The sequence below is a fragment of the Cnephaeus nilssonii genome, assembly GCF_951640355.1.
Source record: "Cnephaeus nilssonii genome assembly, chromosome: 7".
Classification (NCBI taxonomy): domain Eukaryota; kingdom Metazoa; phylum Chordata; class Mammalia; order Chiroptera; family Vespertilionidae; genus Cnephaeus; species Cnephaeus nilssonii.
The window spans coordinates 76,997,412-77,019,573 of NC_137078.1; the positions used below are offsets into that span (position 1 = coordinate 76,997,412).

A 22,162-nucleotide genomic window follows, 5' to 3' on the forward strand; every position below is an offset into this window, starting at 1 on the left:
TTGTGTGATCATACCTGTTGGTATTTGGACACTGGGTACATCAGCTTCACATCAAGTTTGGGATTGTATTGAGCAAGAGATTCATGATGATAGTGGTTAATGAGCTCCACCACAGAATTAAATGTCAGAGGATCAGAAAAGCCATATTTCCCATCTCGGTGATAGATCTTTATTAACTTATTATTGCCTCCTTTCCTGTAAACAACAAGATAACAACTGTAGATTTTCCCCAAAAAAATTCTACTGAAGTACTACTACTTTCATATGAAGATATGAAAGCTTGATGTCACATAATAAACAAGTTTTATTATGCTGAGGCTAAAGCAGGTGAAAAGACATATAAAAGTATGTGTGCAAAAGTATATGTAATACCACATTATTTTTACAACTCTTTCTTTTATCTATGAATAACCTTGCTTACTAAAGGTTAATATACCTAAATAGCAGTCAGTATCAACAAATTTGGCAAAAATAATCACTTAAGAGAAATAATTTATGTATCTCTTTTTTTTTTTTCCTGAATGAATTACACTTCTAGCCCAGACCTACTCCTGAACTTTAGATAAGCACAGCTGAACAACAGAAGAGGTTCAAGGTTTGGGCCCAAGGGTACACCCATGTTTAGTGGTCAGGGGATGAGGAAGAACCAGCAAAGGAAACCAAGAGAAAGCAATTAATGAAGTGAATGGAGAACTAAGTGTGTGTTATCTTAAAAACTAATTTTTTATTTTTTTCTAAAAAATAATGTTTTAAAAAGCATTTCAACATAGAGGAAATAATCAACTGAGGCTTGACAAAGAAGAGATCACTAAGTGATCTTGACAAAATAGTTTCAGTTGAATGGTAAGGATGGAAGCCTGACTGAAATGGATTAAAGACAATGAAAGAAGAGGGAAAAGACATGCCTACAGACAACTAACTGTATTGAAGAACATTGCTGTAAATGATCACTCTGGCTGCTGTGCGGAAAATGAGTCAACAGGGGTGGGGAAGATTAAAAATGGTAAGATGCTGGGAAGCCTGTTAGGAGGTGACTGCAAAAGATCAAACAAGATGAGGGTGGCTTAGATTTAGATGGTAGAGAAATGTGAAGAAATTACTAATATAGATTTGAAGGTAGAGTTGGCAGGATTTATTTAATGACTAGTGACCCGGTGCACGAAATTTGTGCACATTAAAAGGGGATTAATTAGAGGAAATAATTTAACATTGCTATTTGCCCTTTCTCTATAATAGAAGTGTCAGAGATGAAAGAAAATTAGTAAAATGTATATGAAAACCTTCCTCCTGTCAGAGTCTGGGGCTCACCACGGGACCCAGAGTTAAGTCCCCGCCACCCACATGCACCTCAAAATCGCGTGAGACCCAGACCCGGCTGAACTCCCACCATTGGGCTAGATCCAGACCCGGCCAGTCCCACCCTTGTTAAGCCCTGCCGGGCAGGAGGCATAGCCTCAGGTCACCTGGCCTGGTGCTAGGATGGGGAGCGTGGCCTGAGGTCCCCCAGCACAGACCAGGGCGGGGGCGTGCCTTGAGGTCCTCTGTCAAGCCCCACCAGGTGGGGGACATGGCCTGAGGTTCCCCATCAAGCCCCGCCAGGCGGTGGGGCGCAGCCTCAGGTCCCTCGGCCCAGCACCAGGAGGAGGCGTACAGCCTCAGGTCCCCCATAAAGCCCCACTGGCAGGGGGGCACAGCCTCAGGTCCCCCATCAAGCCCCGCTTGGCAGGGGCGTGGCCTGAGTTTCCCTGACCCAGCACGGGGGTGCACCTTGAGGTCCCCCGTCAAGCCCCGCTGGGTGGGGGGCGTGGCCTGAGGTCCCCCAGCCTGGTGCTGGGGTTGGGGGAGCAGCCTGAGGTCCCCTAGCCCAGCACTAGGACAGGAAGAGCACCTTGAGGTCCCCCGTCAAGCCCCACGGGGGCAGGGGAGGGCGTAGCCTCAGGTCCCTGCTGATTGGTCCTTAAGGCTCCTTATGGGAACTTGGCCTCAGCAGTGGGTGCAGCCATCTTTGTGATGGAGTGATGGTCAATTAGCATATTCCCTCTTTATTATATAGGATGACTTGGATGTGAGAGTGAGAGAAAGAGAGGGGAAAAGACTTGTGGCTTGAGTAAGTGTAGAGATGGTGGTTCTATTGCTTAAAAAGAGTGAAGACTTGAAGAGAAACAGTTTGGATAGGGGAGTTGGGATTGAAATAAAAAATTCTGCACTGACCATGTTAAAATTAGTATATCCCCTAGTTCAGTGGTCGGCAAACTCATTAGTCAACAGAGCCAAATATCAACAGTACAACGATTGAAATTTCTTTTGAGAGCCAAATTTTTTAAACTTAAACTTCTAACGCCACTTCTTCAAAATAGACTCGCCCAGGCCATGGTATTTTGTGGAAGAGCCACACTCAAGGGGCCAAAGAGCCGCATGTGGCTCGCAAGCCACGGTTTGCCGACCACTGCCCTAGTTATATAGCGGCAAAAACAAGCAGGCAACTGGATATATGCATCTGGAGTTCTGAAGGTCAGAGCTGGAGATAAGGTTTATGAACCATCACTGTATAAGTGTATATTAAAGCCAAGGGACAGGACAAGCTTTGCAGTGGGAAAATGAATACAGAGGAGGCCCAAGTCTGAACCCAGGAACACTTAACATTTTGATATTGAGAAAAGGAGTGGCCTAGAATTAGGAAGAAAATCAGAAGAATGTGATATCACAACAGCCAAGATAATAAACTGTTTCTAGGAAGAAATGTCTATGACTAATGCTGCTAAGAGGTCAGGCAAAGTAAGAAAGAAAAGTGGCCATTGGTTTAGCAGTCCCTGTAGAGTGATAAGACAGAAGCCTGACTAGAATGAGAAAAAATTGTGTTGAATCAACAGAGAACACTGATTATACCTCAGCAACAACTGAAGTCCTAAGGCATTAATTTCTTTCAATATCTTTATCAGAAACTAATATAGTGACTCCAAATTTCTAGCATAAAATATGGGATTCTTTTTCTTAAAAATACTAGGATGGAAAAGCAGCTAAGAGCCAGATTAATCTGGATTTGAACCAATCCTCTGCCACTTACTAGCTACTAGTATGTGTCTTGAGGTGACTTTCTTAACCAATTTAAGTTTTAGTTGCCTCATCTATAACATGGAAATATTAATACCTATGTGTCATAAGGTTGTTGTGAGAAATAAATAAGTTATTACGTGTAAAATGCTTAGTACAAGAAAGTTGTTATTGTTGCTATTATTATTACTTTTACATAGCACTTTATTTTTTAAAAATCACAAGACTTTATTGTAATTAGGCTATTTTAATGGTTAAAATTAAATGTGGAGATATCTAAAGCAGTTTTCCTAATTTTAAAAAAATATATGTCCCACTTTTGTAAATATAAAAGAGATACAAGCACCACTTATGAGATTCTAATATGCCCACATGGATGGCATGATACAGACTGAGAATTGCTTTATCTTCTACATATCATCATCATCCTAAATAAGGTTGAGTTTTAACGCTGAAGTCTGCATTAAGGAAAATAATAGGGTTATTAGAGGGGTGGATTCCAAACATATCATGAACAACCTTAAGCTGTGCACATCACTTCTTCTATACTCATAAGGTCAACAGTATACATCTTATTTCCTTACATTAAAGCTTTTTCACTTTATTGCTACCAAAAAATAAAAACTGTCATTTTTGTAAAACATTTAAATGTTTAATGTATAAAAAAGGATAGTTAGCCAAACAAAAATTATGTATCTATATTAAATTAAAATATGAAAAATCCTATATAATAGAGGTAACATGCAAATTGACCATCACTCCAACACACAAGATGGCTGCCCCCATGTGGATACATGATGGCCACCACAAAATGGCCAGCAGGGGAGGGCAGTTGTGGGTGATCAGGCCAGCAGGGGAGGGCAGTTGGGAGGGACCAGGCCAGCAGGGGAGGGAGTTGGGGGGGAACAGGCCTGTAGGGGAGGGCAGTTAGGGATGACCTGGTCAGCAGGGGAGGGCAGTTAGGGGCAATCAGGCCAGCAGGAAAGCAGTTAGGCTTCGATCAGGCTGGCAGGGGAGTGGTTAGGGGGTGATCAGGCAGAAGCAGTGAGGGGCAATCAGGCAGGCAAGCGGTTGGGAGCCAGCAGTCCTGGATTGTGAGAGGGATGTCTGACTGCCCTCGAGGGGTCACAGATTGGAGAGGGTTCAGGCTGTGCTGAGGGACACACACCACACCCCGTGCACGAATTTCGTGCACCAGGCCTCTAGTGTATATATAAAGATTTAAACAAAATACAGAAATCTTTGTATACCAGAAATAAATAATGCTAATGAAAATGCTGAAAAATACTCACCGCAAAGTCAAAGTATAATCTCCCTGCATTTTTGTTGAGGCATCTCTGACCAAGAAGGTACCATCTGGCATGTCCCGTAATTTGTCATTTACCTCCTCCCTGAAGAATTATAGGAAAAATGAAAAAAACACAAGTTTCATTTGTGCTCTTCATATATTATTACTAAGGCTAGTTGGGAAGTGGTAAGTCTAAAGTTCTAGAATCTGCCCTAGCCGGCTTGGCTCAGTGGATAGAGCGTCGGCCTGCGGACTGAAGGGTCCCAGGTTCGATTCCGGCCAAGGGCACATGCCTGGGTTGCGGGCTCGGTCCCCAGTGGGGGGCATGCAGGAGACAGCTGATCAGTGGTTCTCATCATTGATGTTTCTATCTCTCTCTCCTTCTCCCTTCCTCTCTGAAATCAATAAAGAAATATAAAAAATAAATAAATAAATAAATAAATAAATAAATAAATAAATAAATAAAGTTATAGAATCATAGGGCCTTTCAGAGGTCATTTAGTTCCTCTCTCTAGGTATGTTCATTCTGTCTTGATTTTCGGTGTTATGCAATCTAAGGAAGGGCTATTTACTTCTTAAACTTTTCCAGATTTCAACTATCTATAAGAGATAGTGTTTCCATTAAGCCTTTAGGGATTCCTTGGGCAGCTCTGAACTTGCAGAGTTTCAGGAAAAACCAGCAGCTGTTTAGAAAGAAGGTTATATTTAAGCAACAGTGGCAGCTGTGTCCAATCGGGGGGGGGGGGGGGGGGGGGGAATTTACTAAATTCACAATTTTTCAATATAATATCCTCCAATATGAACTTATACCGATAATAAATTTCTCTTCGGAGCTGGTTTGGGACTTTAAGGAACAATACTGGAACAACACTCAAAGGAAATGGCAGGGTCTAAAAGACTCTTGAATTATAGAACCACAGGGTCTTAAAATATAAATTTAAATATAATAGATCCTTTTATTGTATAATGCTAAAATAAATTTTTTTCTGATAATTTTAATATAAATATATATTATCTTTCTCAAAAAATTAAACATAGAATTACCATATATACCCAGAAATTCCACTTCTGGGTATATACCCAAAAGAAATAAAAGCATGGACTTAAACATTTATACACCAATGTTTATAGCAACATTACTCACGAGCCAAAAGCTGGAAACAATCCAAATATTCATCAAAGCCAAATGTCCAAATGAATAAGTAAATATATATTAAGTGGAATATTGTTCAGCTTTAAAAAGGAAGTAAATTCTGACACGTGCTATGACATGGATGAACTTTGGGGAATAAATATTGTATAATTCTACTTATATGAGATAGCTAGAGTAGACTCACAGAAACAGAAAGTAGGATGGTGATTGCCAGGGAGGGGCTGGGGAGAATAGAAGGCAAGGGGAGTTAGTGTATTATGAATGGGTACAGAATTTCACTTTAGGAAGATGAAATAGTTCCAGAGATGGATGGTAGTGACAGTTGAACAACAATGTAAATGTACTGTTTCCACTGAATTGTACATTTAAAGATGGTTAAAAGGGTAAGAAAAAGAAGGAATGAGTGCCATTTTGGTAATGAGAGAGAAGAGACAAAAAAAAAGAGGAGGACAGAGAAATATAGCATCAACCTGAAACCTGAGTTGGCTGAAATGTATAGTGTTTTTTAAAAACAAGGAAATACAATATTCAAATTTAAAAAAAAAAATATATATATATATATATATATATATATATATATATATATATATATATATATAGTGTGTGTATATATTCCTTCTCTAGATTCAAATTTTTCCAAAAACCACATTTTACTCAAAGAGAAATTTGTCCAAGAGTCCTGTTTCCCAAAATGAGGTGTGTGAAGAGTGCATCAAAATCACTTGGGGAGATTGTTATATGCAAATTCCTAGGCCCCACCCAATTGATTCTTGCACATGTAAAGATTGTGGAACTACTACAGCCTTAGAGACAAAAGGTAAGGAAAATTAAGTACCTATAAGTATCTTTCACCCTACGATATGTGTAACTATCTTAAGAGTATGTATTACTTATTCAGAAATATATCCCCAATATAGCATTAAAGTAAAATCATACCCATAATTTAAAGATTTTCTTGTCATTTTGTGTGGGGGTGGGGGGGGGGAAGAAAAGCATTTAGAAACTTTTGAAATATTCCCACACAATTTCTTAAATGGTCATCTTTAAATGACAATTAATGGGACGTTAAAGTATTTTATTTTAACTACTAATTCTAAAAAGTGAGTTTTTAAAAACTATATTCAATTATAGAAGCATTCTGGTTACCTTGAAATATCCCCCCAGTACCATTCTGCATCCTGAAGAGAAACAGAATTGTCCTTCATTCCATTTGTAACAGCTGAAGTCATTGGCTTAGGTGGCTTTGGTGGAAGAGCTAGAAGAAAAATGAATATTATTTTGTAGATGTAAATTATAATTTGTTTTCTAATTTCCTCAGTCAGGAACCCTCATTAACCAACGTACACTGAGATTCAAATAATTATAAGTCAAATAGTGTTATTTTAGGTTAAATCTTTTTTTTTTCTAAAATGTTTTTACTGATTTTAGAGGGAAGAGGGAGGGGGGTGAAAGGGAGGAAGTAAGACAGATAAGAGAGACAGAGACATCGGATGTGAGAGAGAGAGAAACATTGATCGGTCGCCTCCCACACGCACCCTAACTGGGATTTGAACCGGCAACCTTTTGATGCATGAGATGATGCTCAACCAACCTGGCCAGGGCTTATGTTAAATCTTAAACATTAGTCAAAAAAATCCTTTTAGAACTATAACAACAATTGCCTGAAAAGTAAAATTTTCAAACTATTTGAGGTTTTTACCCTTCCTATTTTTTAAAATGTATCTTTAAATACATTGCATAGAATATTACATTTCACGTGTACAACCCCATGATTAGGCATTTATATAACTTATGAAGTGATCACCCAGATAAATCTAGTACACATGACACCATACATAGTTATTACAATATTATTGACTATGTTCCCTATGCTTTACATTATATCCCCATGACTATTCTGTAACTACCAATTTGTACTTCTAAATCCCTTCACCTTTTTTACCCATCCCCCAATCCCTCTCCCAGCTGGCAACCATCAAAATATTCTCTTTATCTGTAAATCTGTTTCTGTTCTGCTTGTTTTTTAAATTCCACATGTAAGTGAAATAATCTAGCATTTGTCTTTCTCTGACTTATTTCACTCAGCACAATACCCACTAGGTCCAACCATATTGTTGCAGATGCTAAGATTTCATTCTCTTTTATGGCTGAGTCATATTCTATTGTATATATGCTCTACTTCTTTATCCATTCATCTGCTGATGGACGCTTAGGTTGCTTCCATATCTTGGCTATTAAATATAATGTTGCAATGAATATATGGATGTACATGACCTTTTGATTTAGTGTTTTGGGTTTCTTTGGATAAATACCCAGAAGTGGAGTTGCTGGGTCCTTCTTTGTCTCCTGTTGTAGATTTTGTTTTAAAGTCTATTTTGTCTGACCCTGGCCAGGTGGCTCAGTTGATTGGAGCATCATCCCTATGCCCCACAGTTGCAGGTTCGATCCTCCAGTCAGGGCACATACATGAATCACCCAATGAATGCATAAATAAAGGGAACAACAAATCAGTCTCCCCCCCTTCTCTCCCCCCCTCCACTTTCTCTAAAAAGAATACTTTTTTTTTTATTTTAAAATTGATTTTGCCTGGTTTAAGAATTGCTACTCAAGTTTTCATGTTTTGTTTTGTTTCTATTTTCATTAAATATCTTTTTCTACACCTTTACTTTCCGTCTTTATGTGTCTTTTGATCTGAAGTGAGTCTCTTGTAAACAGCATATGAAAAAGTCTTGTTTTGTTATCCATTCAGCCACTGTGCATGTCTTTTGATTGGAGCATTTAATCTATTTGCATTTAAAGGAATTGTTGATAGATATGTAGTTATTGCCACCTTATTTTTCATATTTTTTTATTTATTTTATTGATTTTTTTACAGAGAGGAAGGGAGCATGATAGAGTCAGAAACATCGATGAGAGAGAAACATCGATCAGCTGCCTCCTGCACACTCCCTACTGGGTATGTGCCCGCAACCAAGGTACATGCCCCTGACCGGAATCAAACCCGGGACCCTTGAGTCCACAGGCCAATGCTCTATCCACCGAGCCCAACCTGTTAGGGCCATATTTTTTATCTTTTTAAAGAAGGACCTTTAACATTTCTGTAATACTAATTTGGTGGTGATGACTCCCTTAGCTTTTTTTGTCTGGGAAGCTCTTTATCTGTCCTTCAATTCTTTTTTTAAAGTATGTTTTTACTAGAGGCCCAGTGCACGAAATTCATGCGGGGGGGGGGGTGGTCCCGGAGGGGGACGCGAGGGAGTCCCCTCAGCTCGGCCTGAGCCTCTCGCAGTCTGGGAGCCCTCAGGGGATGTGCGACTGACACAGAGGTGGGAGAGGCTCCCACCAACACCGCTGTGCTCACCAGCTGTGAGCCCAGCTCAGGGCTTCTGGCTGAGCAGCGCTCCTCCTGTGGAAGCACACTGACAACCAGGGGGCAGCTCCTGCATTGAGCGTCTGCCCCCTGGTGGTCAGTGCACATCATAGTGACTGGTCGTTTTGCCATTCAGTCTATTTGCATATTAGCCTTTTATTATGTAGAATTGATTTTAGATAGAAAGAGAGAGAAAGATCAATCAGCTGCCTCCTGCATGCCCCATACTGGGGTTCGAGCCTGCAACCTGGGCATGTGCCCTGACAGGGAAATCGAACAGCAACCTCACGGTGCATGGGAGGACACTCAAGCAACTGAGCCACAACAGCCAAGGCTGTCCTTCAATTCTAAATAATAGCTTTACTGGTTATAGTAATCTGACTGTAGATCTTTGGTTTTCATCACTTTGAATATTTTGTGCCAATCCCATCTGTCCTGCAAAGTTTCAGTTGAGAAATCAGCTGACAGTCTTATGGGCACTCCCTTGTAGAAGACTAACTGCTTTTCTCTTGGTGCTTTTAAAGTTCTCTGTCTTTAACCTTTGGCGTTTTATGATGTGTCTTCATATGGGCCTCTTTGGGTTAATTTTGTTTGGGACTCTCTGCACTTCCTGGGCTTATATATCTATTTCCTTCATCATGTTAGGGAAGTTTTCCATCATTATTTTTTCAATTTCTTGCTCTCTGAGTTCTCTTTCTGGCACCCCATGATGAGAAGGTTGGTAAACTTGAAGTTGTCCCAGAGTATGGTTTCCATGTCCTTTTTTATGCTGCTGAAGTTCCCACTAAGTTCCTTGAACATCCTTATAACCATTGTTTTGAACTCTGTATCTGGTAATTGTTTGCCTCCATTTCATTTAGTTCTTTTTTCTGGAGATTTTTCCTGTTCTTTCACTTAGGCCCCGTTTGTCACCTCATTTTGGCTGCTTCCCTGTTTGTTTCTATGTATTAGATAAAGCTACTACATCTCCTGGACTTGGTAGAGAGACCTTATATAGTAGGTATCCTGTAGGGCCCAGTGGCACAGCCTCCCCAGTCACATGAGCTGGGAGCCCCAGGTGTACCCCAGGTGAACTGTGTGCACTTTCCTACTGTAGTTGAGCCTTGATTGCTGTTGGCACATCACTGTGAGGGCCTGTTGGCACATCACTGTGAGGGCCAGCTGCTGTTCAGGGGTTGACCTCATGAAGCAGGACTCACTTCAGTGGGGCTTTGGTGCCTGCTGAGTCTGCCCCTTGAGTATGTCACTGGTGCAAGTGGCTGGGTTGTAATCAGGGTGTTCTGAAACTGTCACCAGGTGCACTGGCTCTGGGACCTCCCAGGTGGTGCAAGGTCAGCCACTGCCTGTCCCCTGCCCAGAGCCACCTGGCATGAGCTACAGAGTGATCTGCAGATGGCTGCTACTTTTGCTGGGCTTGGAGGTGCCCAGAGAGAGGCTAAGCTGCAAACCAAGGCTGGCTGCCGCTAATGCCAGGTCTGGGATCACTTAGCAAGAGGTACTGCATACCAAATGCTACTTATTTGAGAGACTTTACAAAAGTATGAAGCATGAGCTAAGAAAGGCCCTTTGTATAAAAAGGCCACTGGAAATGGCTTGGGTGAGCCCAAGTTTCAGGGAACCACTAAGGTGGCTGGGGGGTCAGCGGGTGCCTAACATTATTACCCAGGTTAATGGAGACTCAGATATGGTGCCATCCTGATAGCTCAATGGATCAATGTCCGCTACTAACACTTCTGTCTGAGAGAAAGCTGCCCCTCTAACCCTAATCCTGAAACCAGACAATTCAGTTCCTCCCCATATATCCCTGATGACTTATGAGCTGCTGCCCCAGCACTGGAGCTCTGAGCGAGTCTGAGTAAGTCCATGTGTGGGCCCTTCAAGAGGAATGCCTGGAACTCGAGGAGCCCTCCATCTCTCCCTCAGCCATAATCCCCGCTGATTTTTACAGCCAGAAGTTATGAAAACTTCTCTTCTGGCAGTGGAACCCTGGGCTGGGGGGCCTGGGACCACTTAGGGGAGGATCTCCACAGCCAAGATACCCTTACTGATTTTTAACCACCACATGTGGGTGTGGGACCAGTCTGTTCCATGCCTCCGCACCTTCTATCAGTCCCAATGTGGCTTCTTCTTTATATTGTGTATAGGACTTCTGTTCAGCCAAATTTCAGGTACTCTGAGTGATGACTATTCTGTAATTTAGTTGTAATTTTGATGTGGTTGTGGAAAGATGTGAGTACTACATTTATCTATGCCATCATCTTGACCAAAACTTTTTTTCCCTTCTTATAAAGCACTAACGTTTAATTTTGAACAGATGTCAAAAAAACAACAACAACTTAATTGTCTCTCAAAAGATAATGTGGCTCTCCTTCACAAATAATTCAGTCCAAACGCCATTAAGTGGGGCTGGTCATAATGGCCAAGAGTTGGTGTCAGAGCCGGAAGCAGCTGAGAGAGGACTATGTCCATATAGAAGGGCAGAAACATAGCACAGGATCTCAGAGCTTGAGAGGTGAGGAGTGGATCCTCACAGGGACAGCCTGGGATGGGTGATGGAAGGGCAGTGGCATGGGGCCCAGATGGCACAGTATTGGAGACATAGTCCTTGGAGGTAGGCATCCCAATGCAGAGGGGCAAAGCCAGATAAGGGTGAAAAAAAATTTCTACTTGGGTGGGGGATGGGAGGTTGCAGGGGAAATGCAACAATAGCTATAACAGATTGGGTACATACAGAGAAATGGATAAAATAAGTAAAACCATTAAAGATAATAGAGCCTGGCCAGTGTGAATGAGCATCAACCTATGAACAAGGAAGTCACTATTTGATTCCCAGTCAGAGCATATGCCTGGGTTGTAGGCTCAGTCCCCAGTACAGGGTGTACAAGAGGCAGCCAATCAATGATTTTTTTCTAATCACTGATGTTCCTATCTCCCTCTCCCTTCCTCTCTGAAATCAATAAAAACTTACTTTTTTAAAAAGATAATAGAAGCCAGGTTTCTCACAGTCTAAAATGAAAGTTACAAATATAGAAAGGTAAAAAAAAAAAAAAAATAGAATAAACACTCTGGTTTGGACTAGAAATGCATATATTGATATAAATTCAGAGAACTAGATAGGTGTAAATGTCTACACTGAGTGGCCAGATTATGATGATCTCTGAACACATAATAATCTGGCCACTCAGTGTATATTCTATATAATAAAAGGCTAATATGCAAATTGTTCCCTCGACCAGGAGTTCAACCAGCAGGCAGGCCAGCCAACCACCCATGTCCCCACCCCCTGGCCAGGCTGCCAGGACCCCATCCATACATGAATTCATGCACCAGGCCTCTAATATCCTATCTAATAAAAGAGTAATATGCAAATTAACCACCACTCTGCTACACCCACAAGTCACGCCCACCGGCCAATCAGGAGTGAGTGTGCAAATTAACCCAACCAAGATGGCTGCGGCCACGGAGAGAGCAGGAGAGAGGCTTGGGTTTTCCCGGCAATGAAGGAAGCCAAGCTTTCCACACACCCTGGCCGGCCCAGGCCTCCGCTTAAGGCTACAAAGTTTCAATTATAGAAGATAAATAAATCCCAACAGAAATGGCTGCTGCCATGGAGCAAGCAGAAGGCTTGGCTCCGCTCCAGGCTACAAAGTTTCAATTGTAGAAGATAAATAAATCCCAGCCCTAACCAGTTTGGCTCAGTGGATAGAGCGTCGGCCTGCGGACTGAAAGGTCCCAGGTTCGATTCCGGTCAAGGGCATGTACCTTGGTTGCGGGCAGATCCCCAGTGGGGGGTGTGCAGGAGGCAGCTGGTCGATGTTTCTCTCTCATCGATGTTTCTAGCTCTCTATCCCTCTCCCTTCCTCTCTGTAAGAAATCAATAAAATATATTTTAAAATATATATATATTTTTTTATTGACTTTTTTTACAGAGAGGAAAGGAGAGGGATAGAGAGCTAGAAACATCGATGAGAGAGAAACATCGACCAGCTGCCTCCTGCACACCCCCTACTGGGGATGTGCCCGCAACCAAGGTACATGCCCTTGACTGGAATCAAACCCGGGACCCTTCAGTCTGCAGGCCGACACTCAATACACTGAGCCAAACTGGCCAGGGCAGCAACAAAACTTTAATACAGGTAAAGCAACCAGATGAATCTGACTTGGTGAAGTGCAAAAACTGAAACCTAAGCCTGAAGAGAGAAAAAGTCCTGTAAAAAAAAAGAATTGGAGGCACAATGCATCTCTGAAGGGAGGAATGAGAGATGGAGCTGAAAATAGAAGGACTGGCTGAAAGTCTATAGAAAGAGCAGTTCTCCTCCCCATGCAACTGGGCAATACCCCTCCCCCACCCTTGATAAAGGCTGCCTGTCAACTCATCAGTCCAGAGAAACAATTAAAGAAATCCCAAACACTAAGCACAGCTGGGGCTAGGGTAAGTCCCAAATTGAAAACAGAATTAAGGAGAAGTCCACTAGACAGGTAAATGTCCCCCAACCCCTCCCCCATCTCAGTTCTCTGAACAGTAAGCCTCCAGGCAGAATTTAGGGAGATTTTTTCTCTGAAGAAACTGATAAGACCCCTTGCAAAAGACCTAAAAATACAGATATTTTGTGGTTACCCATGAAAAAGAGATTATCTTATCACCTTTCAATGAAGGCCTCTAGTTAACACATCCTGCCCACTTACATGGGCCTTCCAATTAGCTTTTTTTTTTTTTTTTTTGATGAGAGAGAGAGAGAGATTTTATTGTCCAACTTACACATTCATTGACTGATTCTTGTATGTTCCCTAAAAGGGGATAGAACCTGAAATCTTAGTGTATCGAGGACGATGCTCTCTAACCGAGCTACCTGGCCAGGGCTCCAATTAGCTTTTTAATTTCTCATTCTTGAATAAGAAATAAGCTTTTTAAAAGGAAAGAAACTGTAACATATGCTACATGGATAAACTTTGATATGTCTTCATAAAGACATTAAGAGCCTTGAAGAAACAAGCCAGGCACAAAGGGATAAATATGTGGTTTCTCTTATATGAGGTTCCTAAAGTAGTCAAATTCAGAGAATGAATGGTGGCTTCCATGCGCTGGGGGGCGGGAGGAGGAGGGAAAGGGGAGTTACTGTTTAATGGGTACAGAGTTTCAATTAGGTAACATAAAAAGTTCTGGGAAGATAGTGATGGTTGCACAATGTAAATGTACTTAATGCCTCAAAACTATATGCTTAAAAATGGTCAAAATGATAAATTTTATGTTATGTATATTTACTACAAAATATTAAAAAAAACCTGTAAGACATATGAAGAAAGCCATCACTTCAGAAATGAGTATCAATAAACTTAAAAAACAGAAAACAGAATAACAAGTTAAATGACATCATGAGGAAATACTCAGGTAAATAAAGAATTTAGGGCATTCAATAAGCCAGGTGATTTGTATTCTTCTAAAGTCATATCATTTTATTTTTTACTTTTTTAAATATATTTTTATTGATTTCAGAGAGGAAGGGAGAGGGAGAAATAGAAACATCAATGATGAGAGAGAATCATTGATTGGTTGCCTCCTGCACACCCCACACTGGGGATCAAGCCCGCAACCTGGGCATAAGCCATGACCGGGAAATCAAACCTTGACCTTCTGGTTCATAAGTCAACGCTCAACCACTGAGCCACACCAGCTGTGCAGTCAATATCATTTTTTTAAATTGTCAATACATTTTAAAAAGTGACTAGAGACTATTACAGAAAACAGACAAAAGCAACATTCAATGTCAATTTTACGGGACTTTTTATTCAGAAACATAGTTATATAAATTAATTATGGAGGCAATTTAGATAATTTCAATATGTATCAGATATTAAAATTATTATTAATTAATGTCTAACCACTATGTTGTACACCTGAAACTAATATAATATGTCAACTATAAATTTTAAATAAATTATTTAAAAGTTTTAAAAACATTAACGACAACGGCCAAAACAAACAGAAAAAAGAAAACAGGAGTAAACAAAGAATTCAAGGAAATCTTCACAGTATAATATCCTTAGAAATATAAAAGGATATGAAACACAAACTAGATCTATAATGAAGTAACATTAAAGAACAAGAGCCCTGCCCTGGCCAGTGGCTAAGTTGGTTGCAGGTTCTATTCCCAATCAGGGTACATACCTAGGTTGTGGGTGCATATGGGAGGCAACCTACCAATGTTTCTCTCTTTATTTCTCTCTCTCTCTCACTCTCTCTCTTGCTCTCTCTCTCTCCCCCTTCCTCTCTCTAAAAATCAATAAAGAAAAAGAGCCCTGCCCTAGCTGGTTTGGCTCAGTAGATAGAGCATCGGCACTTGGACTGAAGGGTCCTGGGTTCAATTCCCATCAAGGGCACATACCTCTCTTGCAGGCTGGATCCTCCGCCCTGGTCGGGAGCGTAGGGGAGGCAACCACAACAGATCGATATGTCTCTCTCACATCGACGTTTCTCTCTCTGTGTCTCTCCCCCTCCCTTCAACTTTCTCTAAAAATCAATGGGTAAGGATTAACAACAACAAAAGAATAGAAATAAAAAAAGAACAAGAGCCCTTATACATTAAAATTATAATAGAGGTTTTTAAAAAAATCAATTGACAAACTGGCAGATAAATTTGAACTAAGTGGAACAAAAGAGAAAGTACTGAAAAATAGAAAAGAGATTTTGAGGATAAACCCAGAAGATCCAACATTGAACTAACGGAAGTTCCAGAAAGCAGGAAAAAAAACAACATTAAAAATAAAAAAAATTTTTTCAGAAATGAAGGACATACATTTCCAGAATGAAAGTGCCACACATGTATTCAAAGTATGTACACAATTAATAAAAAAGACCCACATCAAGGAACAGCTATGTGGAATTTCACATCAGAGATAAAGAGAAGGTCCTAAAATTCATCTATCATAAGGTAGGGGGGGGTGGTGGTGGTGGGGGAACAGGTCACAAAGGACTAAGGCCTATAATATCTTTAGATTCCTCAACAACAACACTAGAAATTAATGATACTGGAAAAAAACCTTCAAATTCTGAGGGAAAACGGTATTTCAACCTAAAATTATATACCCTCTGAAATGATCAATTATGTACCTATGAGGGTAGAATTGACATTTTCAATCATACAAGGTCTCAAACAACTTCTCTTTTTTTTAAAAAGTATTTTTTAAATTGATTTCAGAGAGGAAAGAAGAGGGAGGGAGAGATAAAAACACCAATGATGAGAGAGAATCATTGATTGGCTGCCTCCTGCACACCCCACACTGGGGATGGAGCCTGCAACCAGGGCATGTGCCCTGACTAGGAATCAAACCTTGACCTCCTGGTTCATAGGTTGATGCTCAACCACTGATCCAAGCAGGCTGGGCAACAATTAACTCTTGACACACTTTCTTAGGAAGCTCCTGAAGGATGCTTCTATCAAAATGAAAAAATAAACCTAGGAAAGAAGATAGTGTAAGATACAGGAAAATGGAGGCAAATACAATCCCCAGGATAAGGGTGATTGGAAGCACCAGGACGACAGTTGAAAACAACAGTGGGATTCTAGCAAAAGAATCAAGGGAGATTTAGGGGGTATATTGAAAGAAAAATGATAGATTATCTGATGTTATACTGAGATGAGTTCTGTAGTTCTGTCAGGGACGACGCTCTAACCAACTTAGCCACCCAGCCAGAGCCTACACATCTCTTTCAAATGTTGCATTCAGTAAATTACATTGGTAGCTTAAAGTCAGCCATGGTAGGATTATTTATACTTCAAAAATCAGCAAACCCTACAAATCAGAGCTTGATTTATTGTTGTATCAATTATCTGCCAGGGGTCAGCAAACTATGGCCCTCTGCCTGTTTTGTACAGTGCAAAGAATGGTTTTTATATTTTTTAAATGGTTGGAAATAACACACACACAAAAGGAATATGCAACAGAGACCACGTGGCCCACAAAGCCTAATTAATAACTGACTCCTTACAGAAAAAGTGTATCCACCTGATCTACACTTAAGAGATAAGGAAAATATTAAAGAAACTAGATGGTGTTCAAAAACAAATATATCTTCCTCACCAAACCTGTTCCTCCTACCTGCTCTATCCTATTAAAGGGCATCACTATGCATTTGCCAAAACTCACTGACCTGTACAACAATGATAATAAATTTTCCTATATGTAATTTTTAAAATTTTTCTGTAAATTACATGTGGAACTTTTAAAATAAAGATTCATTTGTCCAAATACCTAGAGATTCTGATTCAGTTGATACAGAATGATACTAGGGCATTCTGTGGATTTTTTTAAAACACAACTGGTAATTTTGATTTAAAAAATAAACTAACAAAAACTTAGGATGACAATCCTGTTCATAATCCCACAAATGTGCCCTGACTTCTCTCTCTACAGATTTCCCACTTCCTCCAGTACTCCCCCTCTGTTCTTTATGAGAGTCCAATTCCTCAAACTCATTACTTTTTTTAAAATATATTTTTATTGATGTCAGAGAGGAAGGGAGAGGAAGAGAGAGATAGAAACATCAATGATGAATCACTGATTGGCTGCCTCTTGCACGCCCCCTACTGGGGATCGAGCCCACAACCTGGCATGTGCCCTTGACTGGAATCGAACCCGGGACCCTTCAGTCTGCAGGCCAACACTCTATCCCCTGAGCCAAACCAGCTAGGGCAAAACTCATTACTTTCTATATCTTCACTCCCTCTCTTTCTTAACTAATACCCTTATCTTTTTTGTCCCTTTTATCCTCCCAACTACAACTATCTGTGAAGACCACAACCATAGCTCAATCCATTTGCACGTCTTTTCTGGTCTCTCCTTAGGCTATTGGGGGGAGGAGGGAGGAAGGTTGGGGGCGGGGGGGGGGGGTGCACTAGGAGCTACATCATCTTCAATTTGGTTTCACTAATAATGATCTCCAATCACAGTACCTCAACAAGATTCAAAAATCTTGCCCTAGATTTCCCTCTCTCTAACTGCTCTCTATGGCTATTTCAAACCTTCTCCTCAAACATCATATTCTACCTCTCTTCACTCATTTTTGGTAGACCCCATTTCACCTCCCACATAACAGAGATTATTTTCCGAATACTTCAGTTTTCTGCTGTTCACCTATTAATTTATGTGCATCTACACCCATTTCTCCTTTCTTTTCTAAATTAGTCCCTCTATCAAATGCTCTGGGATTTCGTTTCCTTTTACCACCAGAGATACTATAGTCCTCCTGTACCCTATTCCTGGCTCCTTTCCTACAAGTTTGTAAATATACCAAATAACTCAACTACAGGCCTCCTGATAGAAGTGGTTCTTTTGGGCTATAAACTCTTTTGAAGAGATGGTAAAAGCTTCAAGACTTCTCTCCCAACAAAATGTGCATACACACACAGTTTGCACATAATTTTGAGGAAGAGGGGTCCATAAATCCCTGTCCTCTCTTCTTTTTATATATATATATATATATATATATATATATATATATATATATATACATATATGTATATATATATTTTATATATAAATATATACATATATATTATTATTATTATTATTATTATTACTTTCAGCAAGGGAGGGAGAGGGAGAGATAGAAACATCAATTATGAGAGAGAATCATTGACTGGCTGCGTCCTACATGCCCTCTACTGGGGACTGAGCCCGAAACCTGGGCATGTATGTGCCCTAGCCTGGAATCGAACCCACAGGCTGACACTCTATCCACTCAGCCAAACCGGCTAGGGCCTCTTTTCTCCTTTATTCCCAAGTGTTTCAAAGAGCTGTACAATGCCTCTCCATTTAAATTGCCTCCTCAATCTATTGCAATCCTGCCTCTCAACCTCACAACTCCACTAAAACCATTCTTACCAAGGTCAGTGACCCTGTTGCTAAATTTAGTAGACACTTCACAGCCCTTATCTGTAGCATTTGATACTGTTAACAATTCTCTTCTTTTTGAAACACCCTCTTTACTCAGTATCTGAGACCCTACACTCTCCTGTACTACTTCTACTTCTCTGGCCATTCTTTCTAAATCTGTTATAGGCTCCTTTCCCCAGGCCAGTTGGAGTATCATCAAGGAGATCTATCTTTGATTGCCTCCTTACCCTACCTCAGTGGTCGGCAAACTCATTAGTCAACAGAGACAAATATCAACAGTACAACAATTGAAATTTCTTTTGAGAGCCGAAAACCGACTTCTGCACATGGGCCACGAAGTTTCAATCACACTGTACGTGCGTGCCCGCACGTGGTATTTTGTGGAAGAGGGACCAAAGAGCCGCATGTGGCTCACGAGCCGCAGTATGCCGACCACTGCCCTACCTAACTGCTTCTTTGGGGTTTCACTGTTTTTCTGTGAAACTCCTATGTGTATAAGTGATAAACTCTTTTTCCTGTTAACCTGGTGTATGTCAGTTTAATTTACAGGCCCCAATAACTGAACTATAAAGGAAAAGTTTTTTTTCTCCCCTACACTCAGCAAAGGTGACATAGTAGGCACCAAAAATATTTATTAACCATTCACAGGATCTTTCAGTTATCATTAAACCAGACCTAGGTTAACACATACAGAACCAAAATTATAAGCATAAAAGTAGTCATCTCTGTATTAAGAAAAAAGTCCCTCCCACTTTTGGCCTAATTACTGGAAGTTTACTGATAGTTTAGCAGTGGTCAGCAAACTGCGGCTTGCGAGCCACATGCGGCTCTTTGGCCCCCTGAATGTGGCTCTTCCACAAAATACCACGGCCTGGGCGAGTCTATTTTGAAGAAGTGGAGTTAGAAGAAGTTTAAGTTTAAAAAATTTGACTCTCAAAAGAAATTTCAATCGTTGTACTGTTGATATTTGGCTCTGTTGACTGAGTTTGCCGACCACTGGTTTAGCATAACTAGAGATGGTAAAATAGTAGGTGAGAAATTGTATTTAATTTCATAAAGAAATGGAAGAAATAAATTACTAATTCCTGTTTCCTATTTGCAGTTAACTCATTAAACTACATTTACTTACTGGTTCTGCTCAATCAACTAAGAAGAAATAAAGGAAAGTGCAATGCTCTTATAACATATCCCTGTCTTTCTCAACTTCTTAACATTTACCCTAAAAACAGTAAATCTCATCTTCTACAATATCCTTGACATAAAAATTCTCAGTTTAAGAAGTATTTCATTCATATAAACCATTGTTACATGGTATTGAGGGTATTGTGTACTAAGTACACACCAAGATTATCCTTTTAAATGTTGTCAAATGCAAATGATTTCTCAAAGACACATGACAAATCTAAAATATTTCTTTTTTTAAAAACCTAAAATATTTCATCTGATGATAAATTCTGACTATCTGAATAGAAAATTTTAGCCATGGTACTCTCATCACAATAGTAGAAAGATATTCTGAATTTCTGGAAACATTAAACCAGCTTTAATTAGCCACTGCTAAGGAACCAGGTAACAACAACAACAAAATTCCCAGTATATATATTTTTGAATAATCAGAAATTATGCAAGGTTTTAAATACAGAAATAATATAACTAAATAATTTTATTAAAATATATCTCCTAAACTCACAAATATATTTTATTTTAGAAGAATAAAATAAAAAAATAAGAACTATGCTGGATGTTAAATATAATAATCTTAGATATAGATAAATGCTTAGAAAAAAATGACTGGTTGATCAGGCAACTGTCTTCAGGGGAAACAAAAAAAATCTATTTAAATTAAATCTTCAGCTTTTTAAAACCCTAAAAATAAAATTATGGAAACAAGAGTAAGGAAATAAACAAAAACATTTCATCCTTCTAAAAGGGAAACAATGGACAGCTTTAACTAGCTTCTTTTTAAAAGACAATGATTAAACAAAATTTCCCTCCTGCATCAGTGAGTTGCCACATTCAAATACAGAGTTCGCCAACTATTTGGCATGTGGCATTGAAATGCAGAACAATTTTGCTCATGCATGGACAAATACTATTTTTTCCCACTGAAATGAATTATCTGTAGCATGCTTACTAGTAACACTAACTCTTTTCCTATGTCCTAACAACCAACCTGCTTTGTGAGCTAAATCCCAATACCAAGTCAGATGTTGTTAGCAAAATTAAACTCTGAATGAAAACAGCACAACAGCCAATCACAACACAGAAAACTGCAATTTCTAACAAGTAGTTTTAGTTGAGCTTCTTGGCTCAGCAAAATTGAAGTATGATCTTATCTTTGGAGACACACATAATATTTTCTTTAAATTATACTGCTGGTTTTCTTTAAAGATGTTTTTCTAAAAAACTGTTCACAACCAAAACAAACAATGATTTCAACAATTAGGAGAAATGACATTTAAATAATTAGAAGTTTAAAACATTTAGGTTGAAAGACTAGTGTGATTTTCCCCTCCCCCTTTCCCTTTCCCTAAGCTAGAGACTAAGTTCCTTCAGATTTCCATTTCTTTTGACAATCTACTCACATGATATAATATAGGTAAACAGAAATTTCTTCAGTTAAAGTTAACTGCTTTAAAGATTCCAAAAATGCTAACAATAATAATAATTCCTCCTGATAGCAATGAATTCATTATATTTTCAAGGACTTCCCCAGTGGAAAATAGGATGATTACTGCATGATAAGTTTTAGGCATATTCCATTCCCATAAAAGAATACTGCTTCTTAGCATTGCTCACAAACACATATATGAAAGTGAAACATTTTAGACCTATCGTTTTCACAGATCAATGGTGAAGGAAAGCTACTGGTCTAAAATAAAATATAACTTGGCCATAACCTAGCAATGTAACTTTGGACAAGCCTCTTAAACAGCCTTGTATGCCTACCTATAAAATGTCTGATTACATCATAATAGTTCCTCCTAGCTCTGTTTTATAAAAATATATTTGTATTGATTTTAGAGAGGAATGGAGAGGGAGAGAGAGAGAAACATTAATGATAAGAAAGAACCATTGATCAGCCACCCACACCTGCCTCCTGCCCCTGACTGGGGGGCCAGGGGGGGAAGCCCACAACCCCTATGGAAATCCAACCGTGACTTCCGTTTGACTTCCCGTTTATAGGCTGACACTCAACCACTGAGCCATCAATTATCCTGTTAAATGTTGTCAACACTCTTTTGATACTTTAGTTATCTATTGCAGTATCACTCTTTTGATACTTTAGTTACCTATTGCTCATATTATTATTCTCCTCTAACTCTGTTTTCTTAATTGAAAAATGAAAATTAGAGCAATGTTTAAGGAAAATACTAGGAAAGACTGTATATATAAAATAATAATC

At 39.6% G+C, this 22,162-nt stretch overlaps 1 protein-coding gene across 1 annotated transcript in view; it reads right to left on the reverse strand.

The window, feature by feature from the left end:
- Positions 1 to 22,162, reverse strand: part of LOC307102813 (phosphatidylinositol 3-kinase regulatory subunit gamma) — a 91,155-nt gene that overhangs the window by 38,949 nt on the left and 30,044 nt on the right. The window contains exons 2-4 of the mRNA XM_079776496.1: positions 6,639 to 6,747; positions 4,344 to 4,442; positions 15 to 195 (exon numbers count right to left, since the gene is read on the reverse strand). Coding sequence (XP_079632622.1) covers positions 15 to 195; positions 4,344 to 4,442; positions 6,639 to 6,747 — 389 coding nt within the window. The remainder of the gene's footprint in view (positions 1 to 14; positions 196 to 4,343; positions 4,443 to 6,638; positions 6,748 to 22,162) is intronic.